At 38.2% G+C, this 25,526-nt stretch overlaps 1 protein-coding gene across 1 annotated transcript; it reads right to left on the reverse strand.

Moving 5' to 3' along the window:
- Window positions 1-1,520: 1,520 nt before the first annotated feature.
- LOC135466844 (dentin sialophosphoprotein-like) lies at window positions 1,521-22,653 on the reverse strand. Its single transcript, XM_064744581.1, has 10 exons — window positions 20,945-22,653; window positions 18,003-18,205; window positions 16,724-16,778; window positions 10,232-10,292; window positions 8,849-8,947; window positions 8,125-8,274; window positions 7,119-7,237; window positions 6,533-6,691; window positions 5,904-6,019; window positions 1,521-5,146 (listed from the first exon to the last, which is right to left on the reverse strand). The coding sequence occupies exons 1-10, from the start codon at window positions 22,518-22,520 to the stop codon at window positions 5,063-5,065; spliced, it is 2,622 nt and encodes an 873-aa protein (XP_064600651.1). The 5' UTR covers window positions 22,521-22,653; the 3' UTR covers window positions 1,521-5,062.
- Between the last annotated feature and the right edge of the window lie 2,873 nt (window positions 22,654-25,526).

Genomic DNA, 25,526 nt, shown 5'->3' on the forward strand with positions numbered 1-25,526 from the left:
CTGGACAGTGTATTAAATGACAATTGCTAACATTGTTAAAGATGCATTTTAAACTGGAAATTCTAAATTCTGGGTTAGGCTACTTATTCGAATCTAAACACCGTGATTTGGAAAAACAGAGAAAATACAGACAATGGTGTTCAAGAAAATAATAAATGATGACAGATTTCTCTTTCAAATAGAAATATCGTCAACGCGATTCTTCATTTCCGCAATCTACGGTTCTCGAGACCTTTTACCAACCCTAAACCACTCCCCCCACCACCCCACCCCGCTTCATCCACAGGCCGATACCCGATCTCGCTTCTTAATCCATGTCTTCTCGCGCCTTCTGCCGGATCTGCAGGGGTCAAACAGTTTATTATCATGCTGTTTTTATTTTCTCAAATAACAGACAATGGTACAAATTAGTAGGTTACACGCTCGTGTTTCTGTGCTTTAATTATCAAGTGCGATGTTAAAAGATTTCAAACATGCGTCCTGTAGTTTCAATACTGGTTATAAATGCCCGCATGTGATTTGGGCCCTCTTGAATGCTCTATATAATGTAATTAATCAAGATTTGTTTGAGGTACGAGATAAATGGTCGGATTATATTTAAAACATATATAGGTACAATTCTCCATGATTGTGCTATAACTTGACTGACCAAATAATGATCTACTTAGTTCAGTTTAAGTACTGTACACGAAATATACAACACTCTCCAAGACAAAGACAATCTTCAATCTAAGACGAATGCGTGTTCATATTAGATGTGTATACACGTACTTGTATTGTGCCTACTTGCAGCAGGGCGAGTTCATGCCGCCCATGGTCTGTGAAGTATCATGCTGCCGAAGACACCAGACATGACACCCCTCTCAGGTAGTTTATACACCTTAAACTGACACCGCTACAACCATTCCTGTTTCCTTGCTGTAATCCCTCAGTGCCGAGCGCCAAGCGGGGCAGCAAAAAGTACCATTCTTAAAGTCTTTGGTATGACCAAACCTCTGCCAAACTATATGAAGGTGTTGGCTCTAATCAAGCATTTGATCGGCTGCATCCTTTAATTTTGTTTATTTACTTGATTGTTGTTTTACGCCGTACTCAAGATTATTTCACTTATATGGGAGGGAGGAAACCGGGCAGAGCCTGGGGGAAACCCATGACCATCCACAGGTTGCTGGAAGACCTTCCCACCTACGGCCGGAGAAGAAGCCAGCATGAGCTGGTCTTGAACTCACAGCGACCCCAGTGGTGAGAGGCTCCTGGGTCACTATGCCGCGCTAGCGCGCTAACCAACTGTGCCACGAAGGCCCCCTGCATCTTTAAAGTTCGAAGGTATTTGTGTGCAAAGTACATTGACATGGTGGAGGGTTGTAGTTTTCTCCAGGCATTCCAGTTTCTTTCACCAATAGCGATGTGCAGATGAACTATTTTCTAGTAATGTGTTTGATCCTACATCAAAAAATTAACAGCTAAAATAAAATAAATAAATAACTGAGTAAATGTTTACTGAACATATGTTTAACGTAATTCCCTAGAGAAAAGCTCTTTTATTGCCTAATAATGTAAATAAATACCACATCCGTCATCGAGGTCACGTAACAAAAAATATTGCAAATACACCCTTATAAAGGAAGACTAGAATGGAATTATGCTAGAACCTGAACATTTTTTTAACAAAGCAAAACGAGAAAAATGAAAATCTAGACAAAGGTGAAAAAAAACAAAAACGCTGAATTAAAGCAAACCATATAACACATACACAATAAACTTTGGCTCGCTATCAAAAACTGACAGACAAACATAACAGATTAAAATAAATAAATGATACATTATTTCACTGTACTGGCACAAAATGTCCTTAACCAAAAACATTACAGATCTAAATGATCAGGTTCTTAAAACAGAATGGTTTCAAAAAGTTGAACATATACCCATATTAATCAGTGTAAAATCAGTGCATAATGCTGAAGAAATTCCCAGAGAAAAAACTTGGAGAAAGCAGTGACAAATTATTGAAAGACATAGAAGTGCATAATGTACACTCATTCTTTAGCTTTCTTTTACTACAAAAGTAGGAAAATATTGTGGGACAGCTCAACATGAAGACTCCATATATATTCACCACTTGTCTTCCTTATGTAAGTTTTAAAGAAGTACATGTACTGAGACTGAGGGGCAGCTTTAGTATGAACCAACTCAATAAAGTACAGAAATTAATTAGCCCTTTGTTATCAGCATGGATGTTTATGATATGATATGTATATACACCTATGTCAGCTTAAACAATATAGGGTAATACTGCACAGTATCTTCCACCTGAATAGTGAATGAGATAGCTAGACATTATAGTATTGCAAATTAAAATAAACTTATTAATAAGTTTATTTGCTATAACATTAAAATGTTTGCCTCGCTTTCAAAAATCCAACCGGATGAGAAAATAGTGTTAAACAAAAAAAGTACTTCTACTGTGTGATTAACTTCCTGATTGCCTAATGTATCGTTGATAAAATGACAAGATAAAGGAAATCTATCAATTTCTCAAACCAAACTGTAATATCTGCTTGCATGCATGTCAATTCATTTTAATACACACCATTCGAATAAATGAGCTTGACAGCTGCGCAAATCCATTACATGGCCCTAACTCAGTTTTTAGTCATCCCAATTTCCTCTAATAGTGAAAAATTACCACAGCTGTACAAAAATATTTTACCAAAAAATATTAATTTTGCAAAATGTTTGCTATAATTTGAATTACTTAGCATGCTCAATATGATAATTTTACACGTGTTTTTAAAGTCATTTGTTCCAGAATAAAAAATATACAGTAACATACAGAATGTCCAGCATTCTTTGAGAACCAACTTTTCTACATCCATGCTTAGCCTTGACAATGTAGTGTTTCTTCTTTACTTTAAATTACTACACACAGGAGGTTTACACATTTCAAAACCAAATGACTGTTACAAGTCCTTACTGTATCAAATAATACCAAATACATTTCACTCCTCACAAAAAGATCAATGTATTCTTTGGTTTAGGCTAATTAACATACTTAGAAGACAACAACACAATATTTGACCAAACTATGGTATACATGTTTGTTTTTTAAATTTGAATAAAATACTTGTTTGTCACATGTATGAACCGAACACAGCAATCAACTCTTCACAAATTTACCTAACCTAAAATGTGTGTATGTAAAGTCATGTCTTAGATTCTTTAACATTCAAACCTCCAACAAAACAACAATAAGAAGCAACATGGACCTGCCACAATTCACAAACAAGGTACAGTTCAAGAACACTGAACACTACACGTTCCTTGTTGAAAAAATAGAGATGAATTCCTTCACAGTTGGTATACATGTATACATGTAGACGTAAATGTATACATCAGAAATGGAAGACCCTTCAGTGGTAAGACTGGTTGTTTGAATAAAATGTATACATAGATTTGACATTTCCCACACATGTATTTGTGGTCAAAGCACAATACTGACATTGCATTATACTGGTCTTTCCTTGCCTTCATTAGAAGTCCTGACCATTTTCTTTCATTATCCAGCATTTCAGTATTCTTCCAGGAGTGCAGTCTGGCACTGTCAGTAAGTCCTGAATACTTGATGGTAAGCAGATGAATGATGAATGTTATTCCTTTCTAAGTTTCATTTTTCCTTGTCTCCACTGCCACTCAGTCCTCAACAATCTTGCGCACTTGATGATGACGAGCACATGAATGATGCTATTCCTTTGTCAGTTTCATTTGTCATTCTTCTCCGTTACCAGTTTGTCCTCAACCTTCCTGAATACTTGGTGATGAGCAGATGAATGATTTTATTCCTTTGTCAGTTTCATCTGTCCTTGCCTCCACTGTCAGTCATTCCTCAACAATCCTGAATACCTTATGATAAGCAGATCATGTTATTCCTTTGTCAGTTTCATCTGTCCTTGCCTCCACTGTCAGTCATTCATAAACTACCCTGAATACTTGATGATAACCAGATGATGTTGTTCCTTTGTCAGTTTCATCTGCCCTTGCCTCCACTGTCAGTCATCCCTCAACAATCCTGAATACTTGATGATGAGCAGATGAATGATGTTATTCCTTTGTCAGTTTCATCTGTCCTTGCCTCCACTGTCAGTCATTCCTCAACAATCCTGAATACTTGATGACGACCAGATGATGTTGTTCCTTTGTCAGTTTCATCTGTCCTTGCCTCCATTATCAGTTAGTCCTCCACAACCCTGAATACTTAATGATGAGCAGATGAATGATGTTATTCCTTTATCAGTTTCATCTGTCCTTGCCTCCACTGTCAGTCATTCCTCAACAATCCTGAATACTTGATGATGAGCAGATGTTATTCCTTTGTCAGTTTCATCGGTCCTTGCCTCCACTGTCAGTCATCCCTCAACAATCCTGAATACTTGATGATGAGCAGATGTTATTCCTTTGTCAGTTTCATCTGTCCTTGCCTCCACTGTCAGTCTTTCCTCCACAACCTTGAATACTTGATGATGAGCAGATGAATGATGTTATTCCTTTGTCAGTTTCATCTGTCCTTGCCTCCACTGTCAGTCATTCCTCCACAACCCTGAATACTTGATGATAACCAGATGATGTTATTCCTTTGTCAGCTTCGTCTTGCTTTGTCTCCACTCCTGTCTGTCTGTCTGCAAATCCTCTGCTAGGTTAATCTTAATCTCTGTTTTGTTTTGATAATTAGTCTGCCCTTAACCATCCTGAATACTTTGTGATGAGCAGATGAAACATGGTGTTGTTTTTAAGCTTTCCTTGCCTCTACTGTCAGCTTGACAAGAAGTCCTGAACCATCTTGGACACTTGATGCAGAGCAGATGAATAATTGTGAACCTCTGTAGAATGTTGTTTTCAAGCTTTCATTGCCTCTGTTGTCAGTCTGTCCAGAACCATCCTGAAGGGCCGATGGCTGATGACGAGCCTCTGTTAGTTTGGCATCACTCTTCTCTTTGCCTTCATCATTAGTTAGTCCTGAGCCATCCTGAATAGTGAGAGGTGACCAGTTGATTGATGGTGATTACTGTTAGGTTGACCTCAGTCTTTGCTTGCCTTCTGCATCGGTCTTTATTCTTAAAACGCTTGATAAATTTGACCTCTTCTTAAGAGACTGAAATGACAAAATAATGGGATCTATTATTTAAAAATAAAGATAGAAAGAAAAGAATGTTCCTCAGAGATATAGATGGGTGCACTGACATAAAAAAATCACACTTTATTTTACTATATGCAGGCATGACATTATGCCATTCAAATGCTGAAAAAACCTGGTTGAAAAAAGCCGATGGTCGTGGGTTTCCCAGTTTCCTCCCACCATAATGCTGGTCGCCGTCGTATAAGTGAAATTTTCTTGAGTACGGCGTAAAGCACCAATCAAATAAATAAATAAATGCTGAAAAATTAAATAATACTGATCATTAATTGTGTCATTTTCATACAAAACTGGATGATTTCAGTTTCCACAAATGTTTCAATTTAGTCTTTTGATTGAAGCTTCAAATGCCTTCATATGGCTAAGTGCCAGCTTCTGAAAGGTTTTACACAATGTTCGATGAAAGCAATAATTTTAAGCGCCCTGAAATTATCTTTGATCTCCCCATCAATTAAGAATAGATATCAACAAAACTCTCTAAAGTTTCACATTTTTCCGTCAAAACTGTATTCACTTCCACTGGTTATTCCCACTTCAGCGAGAAGAAATAAATCCTTCCTTAAACTTTTGCAAGTCTTCCCATTACTGTACACTTTAAAACCAGCACAAAAATTTCAAGCATAACAAAAGAATTCAAAACTGAAAATTCCTTCTTCAAATCTTGAAAATACTACACTATAAATATATATATATATATATATAAGGAGAAGCTCACATTGAATTTTTCCACTACATTCTTGAAGTGATCAACATTTTCTTTCAGTAGTGTGTCTTCAAAATAGTCTGATATAGCCACCCGGACATTGATACGGCGCAGACGACGGCAATTCTCTGAAAATGCAAAAATTATAATTAAAAAATTTTTTTTTTCAAATTCAGAAGTAAAACACATTAAAGATTTAATTCACATGAAAAGTCATTAAATATGGAACACCTACCCAAAAACGTAGCCAGTAAAATTTAATAGCTTGTGGCCTATCAATCTGACGGAAGAATTCCCTGAATTTTGTACCGACATATTTGACTGGTGTTGAACACAGTGTTGTTGAATTCTGTGGGTGGAGACAAATGGAGTACCCCAAATAAACCACTGCCTTTTACCACATTCCTTTCCAATTTTGTGACTTAAAACTGCAGCTGAAAAACTGAGGGCTGGATTTGAACTCCAAACTTCATTGACAGTTACAGCGAGTCAGCACTTTAAGTATTTGAGCCAGTGAGATGTCATTTTTGTTGCATAAGATTTCTGGTTTCAAAGTAAAGTACTCGAAAAGTTGGTTGCACCATTGGCAAATATTCCCTTAGCCACAATGCTTGAATTATTAATCTCTGTTCTCAACTTACTTGAGAACAGGTGGACAGCCTTTGGAGTGACAGGTGTGTTTGTGAACTCGAGGGTCTGCAAATCCTTCAGTCCTGCATCACACAGAGTCTGTGCTACTTCCTCTGTGATCTCCTTCATGTGGTCAAACTCCAGCACCTGTAGACGCTGACACTGCTTTGCTGAAACCAACAACGCTACCATGAAAACACAATGTTACCAGGAAAATACAACAAGCTTACCATGAAAATACAACAAGCTTACCAGGAAAATACAATGCTACCATGAGAATTGAACTAAATCAAAAATGTTTAAGTGGTATTACCACTTCAGTGAAACCAAAAATGTTATCATGAAAATAAAGCATTTTTACTATAAAAATACAACAAAAGTCAACACTGTTGCTGTGGTGATACCACTTCACTGAAACCAAAAATGTTACCATGAAAATAAAGCATTGTTACAATAAAAATACAACAAAAGTCAACACTGTTGCTGTGGTAATGCCACTTCATTGAAACCAATGATGTTATCATGAAAATAAAGCATTGTTACAATAAAAATACAACTTAGCTGACATGAACAATTGAATACTCAATTTTTCCTCACCAAGTGCAAGAAGACCTCTCTCGTCCACCTCTGCTCCACCAATAGAAAGCACTTTTAGTTCAGGGTAAAACTGACCTATCAGCTGCACACATTTATTGTTGAAGCGACCAGGCTTTTTACTGTGGGTGAGAGAAGAGCACAACATTTAAGACAATGTTAATTTTGAACAGAACAAAGTGTCAAACAAATTAATTTAATGATTCTTTTTAGAATATACATGATAGAAGGGAACTATATAGATATATAGGACAGTCATATGACAATAAGTTATTCAGATAATACCGGTAGCTCACCTGATTGAGCAGTTCGTAAAACTAGTAATTCTCAAGTCATCTGATACGTTCAAATATTGAACTCTAAAGCAAAATAAGTAGAATGATTGACACTATGATACACACAAATTATTCTCTAATTAGATAGTGCTAAGGCAAAATTATTATACTGTCACAACTATGACTGTTTTATTGCATGCATAAGGATTGGAAAACAATCACTTTGTACGTCATGGAGTTACAAATCATTGCTGTCGTAAAAAACACTGCAAGGAGTTTGTGCACACAGAGGTCTTTGGTATGCAAATAGCAAACTGCTTCTGGCAATCCAAGTTCTATGGGTGGCAACCACAACCCTGTGAATACCTGAGGATGTTGAGCTATGAGTTAAGAAAACTTCCCCCATCTTTGATATGCAAACGACTGGCTATCTGTGTACTATGGGTGGCCACTGCAACCCTATGATTGGTCAAAAACTAAAACCAAACTAGACACCGCCCCTATTGCTACTGCCAGCATCTGATCCCTCTCTCACAATACCTCTCCTTATTTTGTAAGGCGAGCTCATAAAAATGAATGTGTGAAGATCAAATGTCATTATTATGATTGCCTAAATAAGACAAATCAGCATTCATAGAAAATATTAAATATCACATAGGAAACTGCAATGCACAAAGTTTGAGAGTAGGGTATGGCATGATGAGAACATCACCTGGCCATGGTACCACACTCACTTGGGCACCCCAGGGGGTATGATGAGCGTGACGATATCACGACAACCAGCTCCCATGTTCCACATGACTTCAGGTCCCAAGGGATCCATACTACTGATGTAACAGAGGCGTTGTAACAAACGACTGTAACAACTCACCTCCCAGAGACACCTGAACGAGAAGAAAGCAAAACATTACGGTTACATATTAACATGTGTCTTTATTATACATACATAAATTATATCAAGCATTCTAGAAATCACAGGGTTTTCTATAAAGTATGACTGTTGCTGATACTGTTTTTGTGAAGTCAGAGCATGAGTTTAATGTTCTTGTTCTTACAATCCATAGAAAACAACTTTGGACATGATTTTACATTGAGAAGCAAAGTGTTCCCTGTATGCAGTAAAAAGCTTAACTGATAGTAGCAATGTGTTGGACTATTAAGCTGCATGTACATGTATTCACAATGCACCTGCTTAGTGACCTTAAAACATTTATTTTGATTATGTATATATGAATTCACGATCAATTGTCAAATGCAATGAACCTTCACAAGACAGTTATCTCCCCTTGACAGATACAACAACGATTAAATCGATAAATTTATTTCTCCACAGCCTTCTTGCAAAGAGGGCATAGATTAACACTAAAATATTAATTATCATCATTGAAATAGAATTACTGTATGTGTAGACTGTTCATGTGCTGCTCATTACAAAAAAAATATAGAGAATAACAGTACTTTTCTGTGATGATGTTGTCACAGCTGGCAATTCTCAAGGACAGCAGAGAGTTCTGGGACACCATCAGTAATGTTTCCAGTCCTTGCTCAAGGCACCCTCTGTAAGTAAAGAGACACTGCATCAGTACTGCAACATAGGCATGTACCATATGCACAGCACACTTACACAACTCTCAAGGCACCCTCTATAAGTAAAGAGACACTGCATCAGTACTGCAACATAGGCATGTACCATATGCACAGCACACTTACACAACTCTTAAGGTATCCTCTGTAACTAAAGAGACACTGCATCAGTACTGCAATTTAGACATATACCACATGCACAGGGCACTTCACTTATTTGTCTGCAATGAGTAAAAAAGTTTTGATAATATTTTCATCATAGTCTTGAAGCAGGCTAGGGATAATACTGCCATAACTATATACATGTAGGTAATTTATTTATTTATTTGATTGGTGTTTTATGCCGTACTCAAGAATATTTCACTTATACGACGGCGGCCAGCATTATGGTGGGTGGAAACCTGGCACAGCCTGGGGGAAACGCACGACCATCCGCAGGCTACATACGGCCGGAGAGGAAGCCAGCATGAGCTCACAGCGACTGCATTGGTGAGAGGCTCCTGGGTCATTACGCTGCGCTAGCGCGCTAACCGACTGAGCCATGGAGGCCCCCATGTAGGTAATGCTGCCTCACTCAAAAGGCTGTATGGCAGACATGAACCATGACACCCAACCCAATCCAACGCTGGGCTGATGTTTCTAATGTTGACACATTTATATATACACTGTGCTGCCTCACTGAAATGCTATGTTGTAGACATGAACCATGACACCCAACCCAATCCAACACAGGGCTGATGTTTCCAATGTTGACACATCTATATATATATATATATATATATATATATATATATATATATATATATATATATATATAGGCTGTGCTGCCTCACTGAAATGCTATGCTTAAGACATCCAACCCAGTCAATGAATACTGACACAAGGTTGACCAGTGCTAAGGAGCAACATTAATAATGTGATTTTACAAACACTAAGAATAATATTCAAAACTGGATTTACCTTAACCCCAAATCATCACACTGTACATGTATCGAGAGCCAAATAATAATTTAAATTTTTTTAACATATTTATTTATTTGATTGGTGTTTTCTCAAGAACATTTCACTTATACGATGACAGTGCAAACATGTTCTCATCGGAGTTTAATATACTGATGTAAGAATTTGAAAAGTATCTCTTGCTACATTACGTGTCAGTTTGTCTTGAATTAGGAGCACTTGAGCTGACTGACTACCCACTTAACTGGGGGTTTATGTACAGCTTGATGCACTCAACCATCTCTGATGGCACATTACCTGGTATTTTTGGCATAATCTTCATCTGTCTCATCCTTGCGTTTTCTACGAGGTTTTAATGCTGAATACAGAAAATACAAGGAGCATAATTTATTTTGGGCAAGAAAATCTCATCCAACTTTGTAATCATTTTACAGCATACACAAATGGACTTTCATCATAGTATTAGGATAGGCAGATGATGGCTGAAAGATAGGCAGATGATGGCTGAAGGATGGGCATAAGGTGTCTGAAAAAAAAAAAAAGATGATGACTGAAAGGCGAGCAGATGATGGCTGAAGGAAGGGCATATGATGGCTGAAAGAAGGGCATATGATGGCCAAAGGAAGGGCATACGATGGCTGAAGGATTGGCATATGGTGCAGATGATGGGTGAAGGATAGACAGATGATGGTTGAAGGATGGGCAGATCATGCCTGATGGATGGGCAGATGATGGCTGAAGGATGGGCAGATGATGGCTGAAGGATGGGCAGATGATGGCTGAAGGATTGGCATACAATGGGTGAAGGATTGGCATATGATGGGTAAATGATGGTTGAAGGATGAGCAAATGATGCCTGACGAATTGGCAGATCATGCCTGACGGATGGGCATGGATGGGCAGATAATGGCTGAAGAATATGCCGAAGAAGGCTGAGGGTGACATGTGAACGTTGAAGGATTGGCACACTGTGCAGATGGGCAGACGATGGTTGAAGGATGAGCAGATGATGGTTGAAGGATGGGCAGATGATGGTTGAAGGATGGGCAGATAATGGCTGAAGGATGGGCAGATGATGGCTGAAGGATGGGCAGATGATGGCTGGCTGACGAGCAGACGATGCCTGATGGATGGGCAGATGATGGCTGAAGAATATGCCGAAGAAGGCTGAGGGATGTACAGATAACGGCTGAAAGATGGGCATATGTGATGGCTGAAGGATTGGCATATGGTGCAGATGGGCAGATGATGGCTGAAGGATGGGCAGATGATGGCTGCAGGATGGGCAGATGATGGCTGACGGATGGGCAGATGATGGCTGACAGATGCGCAGATGATGGCTGACAGATGGGGATATGGATCAATATCTTTGTATCATAACCTTATTGTTACTCTATGTAGATACAGGAAATGTAATCAGATTGGCCTCTTACAAGAATGTCATTGCCATGTATGCTCCAGATGAGCCATATGGGTCTGCCCATACCATCCATTGCCTTGTTCATCATTCTGACATTGTCCATCAATGACTAGGACAAATTTGTAAATGTTAGATAGCTGTTTCACCACTGAGACACTACACACGTTTAAGACAACAAATGATGCTGCGGTACACACATACATTTTAAATGCCCTAGAACAGATGGTCATCCAATACATCCAGAAACAGAGCACAAGAACAAATAATTAGGCTACGTTACATTACCATCAGTAAGATAAGGAAGCCATTAAAAATGAAATCGCTAACACAGTTAATATATTAATGAAGAAAAGAACACGCAACAAAGACATACACACTCATAAAAACACAGAGGGCTGGCTTGAGTTTCGACGTACGGAGTAATTACAGGCTGACTCATACCATGTAAGACAAATCCAAGCCAAATCAATGTCTGAGCTCAAGAACATGTATTGATCAGCCAGACGGACAGGGTCACCGTTGTTGTTTTTCAGCCTGGTAGTACATATGGAGTCCTGAGTAAGCCAGATCAAAGTCTGTACAGGGTATACATGTATCAACTGGCACCATGTATGCAACAGGGGGAATTCACAAGAGTGAGACAGTAAAGGAGAAGGAAATTTGTGAGTATTCAACCACCCAAGACACAACCACATGAATATGCATACATCATTAAAACACTGCAACAACAGATTTTGATGAAATTTTCGAGAACAAAACAACTCATTGTATGTCCTGATAAAGCGAGATGTAAATTCTGAATTTTGTTTCTTTTTGCAGTGCACACTGCTTAGTTTTCACGGCTTAACCTTTTGAGTCTCATCTGACTGCGCGAGTACTTGTAAATATATTTCCAATGGTCTTCATTTACTTATGCAAGATGTTTTAATCTCGCAAATTGTATCAAATTTGAAAAAAAAAAACAACCAAAAAAAAAACCAAAAACAAACAACAACAACACAATACACAAAGTAAAATGCACCAAAATGTATTCAATGACAATTTCTAGTAATCAATAAGTACAGTGCAAACACAAACATAGAAGGGAAAAAGTTTTTGGCCAAGCTTACCCCAAACTGAAACCATGCAATACCCATAGTGCACCTGTGACTTGCCCACACACTGTAATGGCGAATAATGACATGTTCTGGTATACACGATCAAAACTCTTTTTGTGGGTGCACATATGCCTTTATATTTACATTATATACCAGTGACCAGGTTTTCAAATAAAAATAAACAAATAAAAGCAAAAGCAAAAATCTCACATCACACTCCTTAACGCTAATGTTATCATATTAATACCCTAATTCTTCAATCTCTTTTCTTTTTTTGGGGCTGGTTGTTGTTTGTTATTTTTCTTGTACTTCTGATGTAACAAATTTTAGTATATCTCAGTGTACCTACATACAAATGTAACAATACTGCTAGTTGCATACATACATGCAAATGATTTTCCATACACGTGCATGTACAATAGCTCTGAGATCAGTTGTCCAAGTTCACACCTTAGCTTCCATATTAACTGCCCTAAATCATTACATGCACAAAAATGTGATCTTAAAACGTAGTTCTGAGATCATATCACTTCTTTATGTGAAAATAATAATGGCCTTAGCCTCAGAATTAACACAAATTTAGCAAACCACCATTTTCAAATCACGTGCCTCCACTGCCAGGGCACACTCTTCTGAAAATTCCTTCATGTGGCAAACAAGGGGCATCCGTGGCTCAGTTGGTTAGCGCGCTAGCGCAGCGTAATGACCCTCAAGTCTCTCACCAATGCGGTCGCTGTGAGTTCAAGTCCAGCTCATGCTGGCTTCCTCTCCGGCCGTATGTGGGAAGGTCTGTCAGCTACCTGCGGATGGTCATGTGTTTCCCCAGGGTTCTGCCCGGTTTCCACCCATCTTAATGCTGGCCGCCGTCGTATAAGTGAAATATTCTTGAGTACGGCGTAAAACACCAATCAAAAAAAAAAAAAAAAAATCATGCGGCAACAGTTGTTAATAGTTCCTTACTATCCAAAAATTAAAATTAGACATTTTAAACAAGTAATCAGTTGACCTTCTAAAGGTGTAAACTTTCTTTGTTTCCATCTAACCATTCCACGGGACGATGCCAAATGCTGGTGACTCGTATCGAAAATGGAACGTAGCAAAGTTTAGCTTGCTTTTGGCGTGACAGGTACAATTGTATTAATTGTAATGTTATGAGAACTATCATTCAGAAGTAACATTATATGAAGTTAGAATTAATGCAGGATTAAAGACAACATGTTTTTGTAGCATACAGCTTTGACATTTTAAAGTTAGCACATTCAAAAAGACTGAGTTCTGAGCTAAGCCTGGCATAATGCAAATGATCTCAGATCTAACAGGGCTGATCTTTAAGGCTGATGTGTTAAATTGACCATCTTATCACACTTGTGAGCCATATACATATACCTGTGCATATATCTACCCCACATGAGCTAAAATTTCGCCCATAAAAGTGCATTTTTAGAGGCAAATAAATGTCACAAAATATTATTTTTGGTGCTGAATCTTACAATTTTCCAGTAGAATATCATCTCATGTTCCAAGCAAACCTCAAAACATCTTTTTAAAATCAATATAACTCTCAGAATAAAGATCTTAGAACTGGTAGATAGGCTACCAATGAGCCCACCTGTATGTGACACATGAATGCAAAACTTCAGCTCAATGCATTAAAAACTGAAATCGTAAATCTGGTAATGTATGGTAATTAATATGCTCAAAGAGCATCAGGTATGGAATATCCCCATTTTGTCATTGTGCTTTGTAAGCACACAAAACTTCAGTTCAATACACACTTTTTATGATACCCACTCTAACGATTTGTTTATCCATGATTCTAATACATCATTCACTAAGCAAGGAATTCAGTAATTTACAGTATTTAATATGCTAACACCCAATCAACGATGTGTTACAAGACCCTGAGCTCATGCTACATGCTGTACTTCTTGAGATACCACCCCCTAACTCTTTGTTTAACGTCAGCTCTAGAACACAACACATTACGTCAGGAATTCAGTAATTTAAGGTACTTAATATGTGTATACTGAATCAATGATGGAATATGACCCTTGTGCTATTCTACTCTACATGTGTGCAAGCCCTGAGCTCCATACATGCAGGACTTTTTGAGTAACCACCCTTAACACTTTGTTTAACACAGATTCTTATACACAATCCACTACTTCAGGAATTCAGTACTTTACGGTACTAAATATGCACACATCCCATCAATGATGGGATATCTCCCTTGTGCTGTTGTGCTCTACATTTATGCAAATCCCGCGCTCAATACCTGCAGTACTTTTTAAGATATTTTTTTTTAGCATTGCTCTCTGTATTATTGGACACCAACCCAAATGCTCAGGGTACAACATAAGCTATGCTTGTACTATACAGGTGAGCTAAAAAGGGGTAAGTAAGTCCTGGATGAAATTTATGGTTATTTAGGGTATATCACACATAGCAGCTGTTGGTAACAACTGCTGCACATATCTATACGTATACAGTGCCTACACCAATTTGTGCATCCATGTGCACAGGAATTTTAACGTCACAAGCCGTTCATATAATACAGGTTTTAAATTTCAACCTGTTGCATGCTGCAGTCAAAAATTGATCTCGTATCATTGTTCATGTGTTCAAATGTGGGTCACTCTTAGAGCAGTGTTATTCTACAGCCATGTTTGCTGTGGAAATGGCAGCCTTTTGAAGTAGATGTACATGCTGAGAACAAGCTGTGCAAATATCTCACAGGTTTCTGTATTGTTAGCAGCACTGAAACATTAGACCTGAAGTAAAGGTGTGTATGGATAGCAGATATTGCATTACTCATCAAGAACTGGACAAAAATGGTGAATTTTTATACTGATGTTTATGAGGACATACATGTATGTTTATATAACAAATGTTTATATAACAAATGTTAATATTGACATATATGTTTATATAACAAATGTTAATATTGACATATATGTTTATATAACACATGTTTACTTTGACATATGCTTACATGCATATTGAAGCACATAAAAAGCACAGATTTTATATGGTGTAACCAACCAGCTTTACCATACACCTGCATGGTTTCAGAAAGCCATCTCGACAGTCCCAAACAGCGTGACATAAGTGCTCTATGCCTTGTAACATGGTCTTGAAACAGAAAGCTGAAGTATTATTCCTTCCTCAAAGTGTCCCTTATATGTTTTAAATACTGACAGGCAAATCCAAACTGATTTACATCTACATGTATACATGCACACATATTCCCTTTTGCATCATATACCTGTGGTCACAAAATTTCAAGAAAACTTTAATCTCATCCTACCATTTCACCTGAATCAACAGTAAAAATTGACCCATCATAAAATGCAATGCAATGATCAATACTAAGTGTAAATGCTCAGTGCAGCAGCTGCTATACATGTGTATCTCTATACATCACCGAGAAGGAGTATCTGCACTCTGGTATAGTACATATACGAGATATTACTACGATCATGTACCTGAGCTCTCGTACACAGTGTGATATCACGGAGAACAAGCAGCTGACACATTGTACACAGTGCAATATCACAGAGAACAAGCAGCTGAGCTCTTGTACACAGTGTGTTATCATTGGGAACAATAGGCTGAGCTCTTGTACACAGTTTGATATCAAGGACAAATGTAGTTGAGCTCTTGTAGACATTGTAATATATCAAAGAACAAGCAGCTGAGCTCTTGTTCTATGTGAAATCATTGAGAACAATAGGCTGAGCTCTTGTACAGAGAGATATCACAGAGAAAAACAGCTGAGCTCTTGAACACAGTGTGATATCACCGAGAACAAGTAGCTGAGGTCTTGTATACAGAGCCTGATGTTACAGAGAACAAGAAGAGGAGCTCTTGAACACAATGTGATATCACAGAGAGCAATACACTGAGCTCTTGTACACGGTGTGATATCACAGAGAACAACCAACTGAGCTCTTGTACATAGTGTGATACTGTTCAGACCAGGAACCCAAAATCATGTACATGTACCTTTATGATGGGTGCAGTTACATATAACAGAGTGGTATGTAAAATCAAAAATGCCAACAATCACCAAACAAACTGATGAACAGAGCAGACACTATTTATATAAAATTTTAACATGGGAATAGGATATGCACCAGGAGATGCATAAAACAATGCAAGGAAGGAGGCTATCCTGAACCAGTCAAACCCATGCCCAATGTATCACATTTTGATCTTAACTTGGATAACACACGTCCTGCCAGTCAACAGACCAACTATATAATTACTCACCCTCTAATGTTAGAGACTCCAGCTGAACACACCATTTTGATATTGTCATTAGATACTGCAACAGAACACAGATACACGTTAAACTGCTGCTTTAATACATGTATGCAAATACACGTGTACAATACCTTGGTGCTAATTCAGCTATTGAAGCTACCTGGAAAACAAAATGGTGATCTTTTTGGGAAAGGGAAATGGGAAAGAGATATTTTCACTAGGTTGATGTTCTGGTATGTTTTTTGTCTTCTGTTTTTAAACAAATGTGTATACTGAAAAATGACAGCATGAGATGCCCTTCATTATCCTGTCTATATAGGCAAGGGTAGGCCTATACTCAAGCTAGGCCAGTTGGCATGCCCATATCACCCACTGTGAGGGCTTAGCGGGAGATTACAGTGATCTTCCCACTTACTTTCAGTGTGTCTCAATTAGCGAGTGTCTGTAATTATTGAAAAGGTATGGTACATGTCATTCAACACTACATACGTATACCACTATGGTCAGTAACAACTAGTTTTGAATTCAGGTCATGGAGTAATTTCACATTTAATGTACAAGTAATGGCATTTGGAATTCCTTACATTCACCTTTACATAGTTCTTTTATCAGACAACTTGACTGATTAGAATTTCTACAAAAAAAAAAATGGACAACTATCACAGAATTCTATAGAAATGGTGCTGAAGATTAAAGATTAAAGCCTTAAGATGATGTGAGAGCATTAATTTATAACATGATTATTTATAACATTTATATAATCAGAGAAAAAGGATGTTTTAAAAATGCAAACATGCTGAAATTCTGTTAGTATTTTGTCTTTAGTATATCTATTTGATTGGTGTTTTATGCCGTAGTCAAGAATACTTCAATTATACGATGGCAGCCAGCATCATGGTGGGAGGGACCGGGCAGAGCTTGGGAGAAACCCACAACCACCCGCTGGCTGCTGTCGGACTTTCCCACTTGCAACCGGAGAGGAAGCCAGGTCTTTCATACATAAAAGATCAATGTATTTGTGTGCATAGTGTAGGTTGGTATCCCTTCCAAACCATAAAAAACTATGTGTCAGGAACAAATGGACACCCCACTTCCTTGTTTTAACATTGTACATGTAACTTAACAACAACCTACAGTTAGTAAAAAAAAACTACCTAGTTATTTTAAAATGAGTGATGAGTGGTACTATGACATCCAGTCACAAAGCTACAGGAACACCCGAGGTGTTCTGAATACTTACTTCATACTTATACGATGGCTGGTTCATTCAGAGGTATACTCTTACCTTAGATCCTATGCGTGCGTTCCTCAGTCTGACCCTTCTCCAGAGTGCCGGGTGTCGGCTGACCACTTTCCACTCCTTACACACCAAGGATAGTTGACTGAGGGTCTTGGTGTCCAGGTACAGGAATACACACATCAGGGTGAGGCGGCGCCGTTTAATCTCCTCCACACGGGCAGAGGGCTGCGGGCCTGACGGACCCACACCTGTGCAGGGTAGAGGAAAGATTCATTACAGCAGTGGCATACACAAGGCCAAATATAGCTTTTTAATTTGGGGACCCTTTCGTTAGTCTTATCTAGCCTAAAATATTTTCAGATACCAGTATTAAGAAACCTGAATTTCATTGTCAAAATTGCACATAAAATCTTCATACAGTAAAACTTTTTCAAACATTTATATTGATTTTATCAGGTTTTAGGGTGTGTTGTATTTTGTCACCTGAAAACATTCTTCATATTTGACCCTGATACAGTTATGTTAATGAAATTCGAAATTTATTACTGTTCTTCCATTCAAGTCACATTAATCAGCAAACCTTCAGGATTAAAAATGTGCCCCATCTGAATTATATATACAAGTATGTTGTCTTTTTAGCATTTTTTTCAAGACCTTAAAAGCATTTGTATGCATATGTTACAATGCAATATGACTCAAAATTGGGGGCCTCCATGGCTCAGCACCAATGAAATAAATAAATAAAAACGACTCAAAATTTTACTAAAATAAAAAGAAAAAATCCATCCAGGAAGCCAGGCAAGAAGAACAGACATGTTTTTACTTCGTTATATTTTGTGTGTATCAAAATTTACCTAACACCTGCCAATAAACACAAATCATCCGAGTTTGGTTACTGGTCAGGTCTGAACAACTTTCATATCTTAGACATTTTAATAGTAACCCCAGTGAATATGTGCCAAAATCTGAGTTTGTAACCCGTTAGGTCTGGACCAACTTTCTTCTCTTGGAGTGCCATACCCAAAAAGTATAATCATATAAACTTATGACAGTACTGACATCACTTTCCACATGATGATATCCTTATTTTCAGCTAAAATGTATCCGGAATCTGTTAGATGACGAGTGAAATGGGGGCTGATTACCTACCTACCATGCAATAGGTGACTGGCCTACAAACTCAGTTCAGTGTGGGGAAGTTTTAAATTTTCATAACATTTGGAATAGACGCACAAATTAGTGACAATGACTCACAGCCTGTAATTGCATATGCTGAGTGAAGAATTGATCCACCTACCACATGTTACTTGCATCATTTTACCCATCCCATCTATATGTATGAAAATCAATGCTTCCAAACACGACAATCAGTATAACAAGAAAATTAAATATACATGTAGACAGTAGACATTTTTTTTTATGTTCACAAGGTGAGTAAAACTCCAAAGCTGAGAATTTTTACACACAGAAGATGCAAAATTAACCATGTAAATAAATCGAAAATTCTATGCTTTGAAAGTTTCGTTTGTTTTTGTCCATATGATTGCATCACTTAGCATTTCGCATATGAAAGAGCAACCTTCAGTGCGATTTGTGAACATTTTAATGTTGATTTTGGAGACAAAACTACATGTACATTAGTTGAGTTGGTGAACTTCAGGGCATCACAAAGAGTGTAATTTCATTAGTCTACACAGAATAATGCCTTCAGAATATACTTGTATGAACACCTTGTAAAAAAGTTGAGGTAAGTATTTCCATGTCTTTACATTGGAGTTGAACCCACTGACCAAGGGGTCTAAATACTTGATGATTCAAGCTCATCACAGTCATGACCTTGACAACAGATCAACCAAAATGATTTATTTGTGAGAACTGCATATGTATTAGATTCAATTTAGCGACATTCTAAAAAGTAACATGGAAATGAGTGAAATACACCAAACCATTATTTACAAGTGTGTCTCAAATTATGAATATCTGAATGATTGTCTGATGAATTGGGCTCAGTTTTTATTTTGAGCTCTTGATCTAGCATTTTGACTCCTGTAAACCATTTTAACGCTTGTCCTTATGACTGAAAGACAAGCATCTTTATCACCATGACCACGAGGTTCACTTCTACTGTATGTATACGTATGGTGTTGCTTCACTATATATCCTCCTGACAACCTGTAAACTGTTTCAACCCTTGACCTAATGACTGAAAGACAAGCATCTTTATCACCATGACCACGAGGTTCACTTCTACTGTATGTATACGTATGGTGTTGCTTCACTATATATCCTCCTGACAACCTGTAAACTGTTTCAACCCTTGACCTAATGACTGAAAGACAAGCATCTTTATCACCATGACTACGAGGTTCACTTCTACTGTATATATACATATGATGTTGCTTCACTATATATCCTCCTGACAACCTGTAAACTGTTTCAACCCTTGACCTAATGACTGAAAGACAAGCATCTTTATCACCATGACTACGAGGTTCACTTCTACTGTATGTATATGTATGGTGTTGCTTCACTATATATCCTCCTGACAACCTGTAAACTGTTTCAACCCTTGACCTAATGACTGAAAGACAAGCATCTTTATCACCATGACTACGAGGTTCACTTCTACTGTATGTATATGTATGGTGTTGCTTCACTATATATCCTCCTGACACCCTGTAAACTGTTTCAACCCTTGACCTAATGACTGAAAGAAAAGCATCTTTATCACCATGACTACGAGGTTCACTTCTACTGTATGTATATGTATGGTGTTGCTTCACTATATATCCTCCTGACACCCTGACACAGGCAAACATTGCTTTTATTTGGCTTGGACTGCTTATTGGCTTTTCATTCACATTTAATTTATTAATTTTTTTCATTGTCATTTAATGCCTCACACCAGAATTTTTAACTTTAACCACTTGGCTGAGGTCAATGCGTTAACATGAACAACCTGTATGATTACACAAGGTTTTCCATACCTGCATCATGTAGCGTTGGGTCCTCTTCCACGTCTGTCATCATCTGTAAGTCTTCCATCTGGATGCGGATCGGGGACACACTGTGGATGGAGTCCTCAGGAATGTTAACACTGAGGTCACGGGACAGTTTGGGCTGGAGCTGACCACGTTTAGGACTGGCTGCTTCATCAGGTGTCTTCACCCCAGTGTTCACAGGAGCAGGCGAGGCCTTGGCCTTGTCTGATAGAGTCTGGCTGTTGTCATGGCTTGTTGTTGATCCCGTGGATGACTGGCGTAATGGTTTCGGAGGCCGATCCGTGCTGTTGATTTTTCCAATTGAAGGTTGCTTTTTGATTGATTTTTGTTTGACTGTTTCAAAACTGATGTCTGTCGACTCGCTAGTTAAAGGAGTGTCGGAAGAGTTTGACAAATGTTTCTGAACATTTCGCGAAGGAAGTGAATTGAACTGAGGCGATTCCTCCTTAACCTGCAGGAGGTGTTCAGACTTTTCACGATCGCGCGGAAAGCTCCCATGGTTTCTTGTTCCCCCCTTGGAACCATCTTCCTCGGGGATGGCATGAGCTTCAGATTTCTTCCCCCTTTTGGCAGGAATGGGGCGTTTCAGAGTTTCCGCTGTATCAGAGTCACTGAGAGTAGCGTTCACATGAACGTCGGCTATTGCTACGAAAACATTACCACTATTTAGTGATGATTTAGATTTGGGGGTCGCATTATCCCCAGAAGAAGAACTATTTTGTCTTGACTTGGACTTTTTGCCATGATCAGATTTAATATCACGTTTGTCTTTTGATTTTGCACGCGTTGCACTGGCAGTGGCATCTGTGCTGGAAGGGCTAGCGTTAACTCTAGCATTGTTTTTCACAGACTTAATATAATCTTCTTTATTGTATGGCTGTTCATTTTTGGAAGACACTGATTTGTTTGCATTTTTACCACCTGATCCCGTTGGTGATGCATACTTGGAAGGCGAAGGCTGATTTATAGAATTTCTTCTTGAACTGGACTGATGTGGAAAGGGCGGTTTCTGAGTGGTGGAAAAAGATGTCCGAGCCTTGATTGTGTTGGCGTATATGTCCGCCGGAGTGTTCGTCTGAATTACCTGTCCCCCTGACTCGCTGCCTGAGGGACTCGTACGATGGAGTCCCGCACGTTCCGTTAGGGCTTTCCCGCTGGATAAAACAGTCTCATCCCACAGAATGCCGTCACTGTCTAAATAATAATCTGGGATACCTTCGTCACTGCTATGATAAAACTCATTCGGTGAGTCAGATTCGTTTCCGAGCATAGCAAGATTCGGAGCATCTGATTGGCTAACGCTGTAATCCTCATTATCAAATGCATCCGTGGGTCTGTAATCCTCATAATCAGACTCATCCTCGTAACCGTAATAAGTCCTCCTCGCTGGTTTCTGAAGAGGGGTATGGGATACAGCTTTGTACTTTTCCGCCTGTACCACATCCTCTGGAATTCCACTGTCTCGGCTACGTATTGACTGTGATGGGGAAGCCTGAGAACAGGAAAGGAAAATCCTTTGACATAAATCTGGCCGTAGGGATATTTCAGCACAGATTTGCATGCAAATCAATTTTAAAAATCCACCCTAGCACAGTTTAACTCTAAAACTTGATTCTGAAATATGTTAAGAAATATATTCTGTTCAAAGAAATGTACTAAGACAATTTGTCTTACATTTACCTATTTACTTTATCAGTGTTCAGTTGTAAAGTGGAAGTCAGTTTTATGGGTGAAGGAAAGAGGAATTGTCCCTAGTAAACCACCGCCTTTCGCCAGTTACCTGACTAAAACTAGTAAGATTTGGATTAGCACCCGCAATCTTTATCATGGGCACCAAGTGTCATGTAAATTCTAGCATGGATTTATCACTACATAAAGATTTATTTCACAGAGAGATACGAAGTCATGGCATAATTTACCGAATGCTACATTAGTTATGACAAATGATTTTTGTCAACAGACACTCATGTGCTTTGTACGCTATATTTAAACAGCATTATGATAATAGCTGTGCTTGTGCATGTGAAATTACCCCACACAAAGTGGTGCTGTGGTTCTCAATTATGTTATAATGATAACCATTAATCATTAATAATAAATAATATTATTTATTATTAATGAATGAGTAAATAACAGACATTCTTACTGACATCATAATTTTGGGTCATATACACCATTTGGTGCCAGAGAAAACTATGAGGCAGAGTCCAGTATTTAATAATTATTTCATACTTTTCCAGGACATTTTTTTCTGCCAGAACGGCAGAGCCTGAGGAAAAAAAAAAAAAAAAAAACTGAAAAAAAAAAAAAACTGAAAGAAAAAAAAAACAACATAACACCCAAACCTTTGCATAACCAGAGAAACCATAAACTGTACTATAAAAAAGTGCTCAGTGTTTTCCTAAAGTGGAGTACTTAAAAATATCTGAATTCTCCAAAGAAATTCCAAAGTGTACATGTAAATGTATGCGATCCAGACCAAGTGCTGAGCATTTACCTGACAAAAACATAACAATTTTATATCAGCAGACTAAGCTGACTAACCATAGCTTCATCTCTCTGTGAAAAACAAAGAAAAATAAGACTCTTACATAAAATTTCAAACTTCATTTGTACATGTACATGTGGCTTGTAACATGTACATAGAAATAATTGTGTAAAGTAGCAAGAACATAGTTTTGTTATTTTGAAATTAACTATGTATACGTAATACAAATGGACTCATCAGATGTTCAATCAGAAAGTCACGTGGTTATCAGAGATTGAGGCCAACTCCAGTTAAGCTGAATCGTGTCTTAAGCTACTGGTATGCAGCGTTTAAGCCACAAAGTTCTAAGAAGGAAGAAGGCATAAACGCCTGTGATAAATGCTTACTCTAACAAATGGTACTAGTGTAATCTACCAGTAGGCATACTGTCCATACATGAGGAAAGCACTAGACCAATAAAAGCAAAAGGTTTGACAATATCAAGCCTTGTCAAAGTGAGAATTGTGCATCAGATCGCATGTACAGAATGGGTCATACAGTACAATAACTGGAAGGGCTAGCGTTAACTCTAGCATTGTTTTTCACAGACTTAATATAATCTTCTTTACTGTATGGCTGTTCACTGATTTGTTCGTATTTTTAACATGTGGCGGAACATATCTGGAAGTCAAAAGCTGTTTTATAGAATTTCTGTTTTTTTTTCCTCTGTATTTTTCTCAGTATTTGACTAGAAACTATGCTTGAGTCCCTATAAAGCTTCAGGTGTCACGAAGATTCAAAATACATGAAATTTTTGTAAATTGCATGTCCAATCTTCAACCTTTTTTACCTTTAAAATACTTTCTTCAGTGGAATTAATGCATTACAATTATTAAGAAAAAGATGCGAAAAAAAAAAATGATTTGTTTGTGTAATTAAAGGTGAATGCTTCATAAAACTGTGCGAATTATTTCTCTTCACCCCATAGTTCTCTCAAAATGTTTCAAAATATTGTGGCAGTGGTGGTGAAAAGTTCAAAGAATTAGGGTAGATGTGACATGCACACCTTATACTGCTCTAAGTCACGCACTCAAGCTGGTGTTCAAAGTGTGTCAAGAATGTGTTATGATCATAGCAGACACTGTACTGCTGATATCATGTCTGTTCAATGTGTGTCAAGAATGTGTTATGATCACAGCAGACACTGTACTGCTGATATCATGTCTGTTCCAATGTGTGTGAAAAAAAGTGTTATGATCACAGCACACACTCTGTACTGCTGATATCATGGCACATGCATTTACCTTGTTTGGTTGTCTAGGTTTACCTATGCACTGGTACCTTGTTGTACTCTACTGGTAATCCTTGTGGGGGAACTGTGGGTGAGTCATACTTAGCATTTATAAACGGCATAGGTAGGCTCTGCAGGCACTGGATGGGCTCTTTGGGGGGACAGGACTGAAATTAATTGATGAAAACAAGTGCTGGTATATAACTTCTTTATTTGAGTTGTGTTTTACGCGGTACTCAAGAATACATTGTATTTCACTTATACCATGCCGGCCAGCATTATGATAAGAGGAAAACGGGCAGAGCCCCAGGGGAAACCTAAGACCATCCGCAGGTTACTAGCAAACCTTCCCACGTACGGCTAGGACAGGAAGCCAGCATGAGTTCACTTGAACTCGGACTTGAACTCACAACGACTGCATTGGTGAGTGGTTCCCTTGGTCAGTGCACTGCTCTGGAAAACTAACCTCGAAGGCCCCTACTGTTATATAATGACATTAAATGCAGTTACATTGTATAAACCAATGCAGGAATGGATTAGCAGGGATTTAGCTGAGATTCAGAGATCAGACATGCGTGTACAGCCAATCAGGGCAGCAGAAATGTAACCAATCAGAGATGCAGGCAGCAGTAAAAAAAAAAAAGAAAGAGTTAATCAGGTTAGAGTAATTACAGCCAATCAGAGAAAAGTAGCAGTGGTTTTGCATCCAATAGAATTATATGTAGACCTGCTGCTGCATATATGGAAACTTCTCTCAGCACACATGGCTCATTCAGCCACTTGGAAGTGCTGAACATAGATGTACTTAC

This window comes from Liolophura sinensis, chromosome 6, assembly GCF_032854445.1.
Source record: "Liolophura sinensis isolate JHLJ2023 chromosome 6, CUHK_Ljap_v2, whole genome shotgun sequence".
Lineage (NCBI taxonomy): Eukaryota > Metazoa > Mollusca > Polyplacophora > Chitonida > Chitonidae > Liolophura > Liolophura sinensis.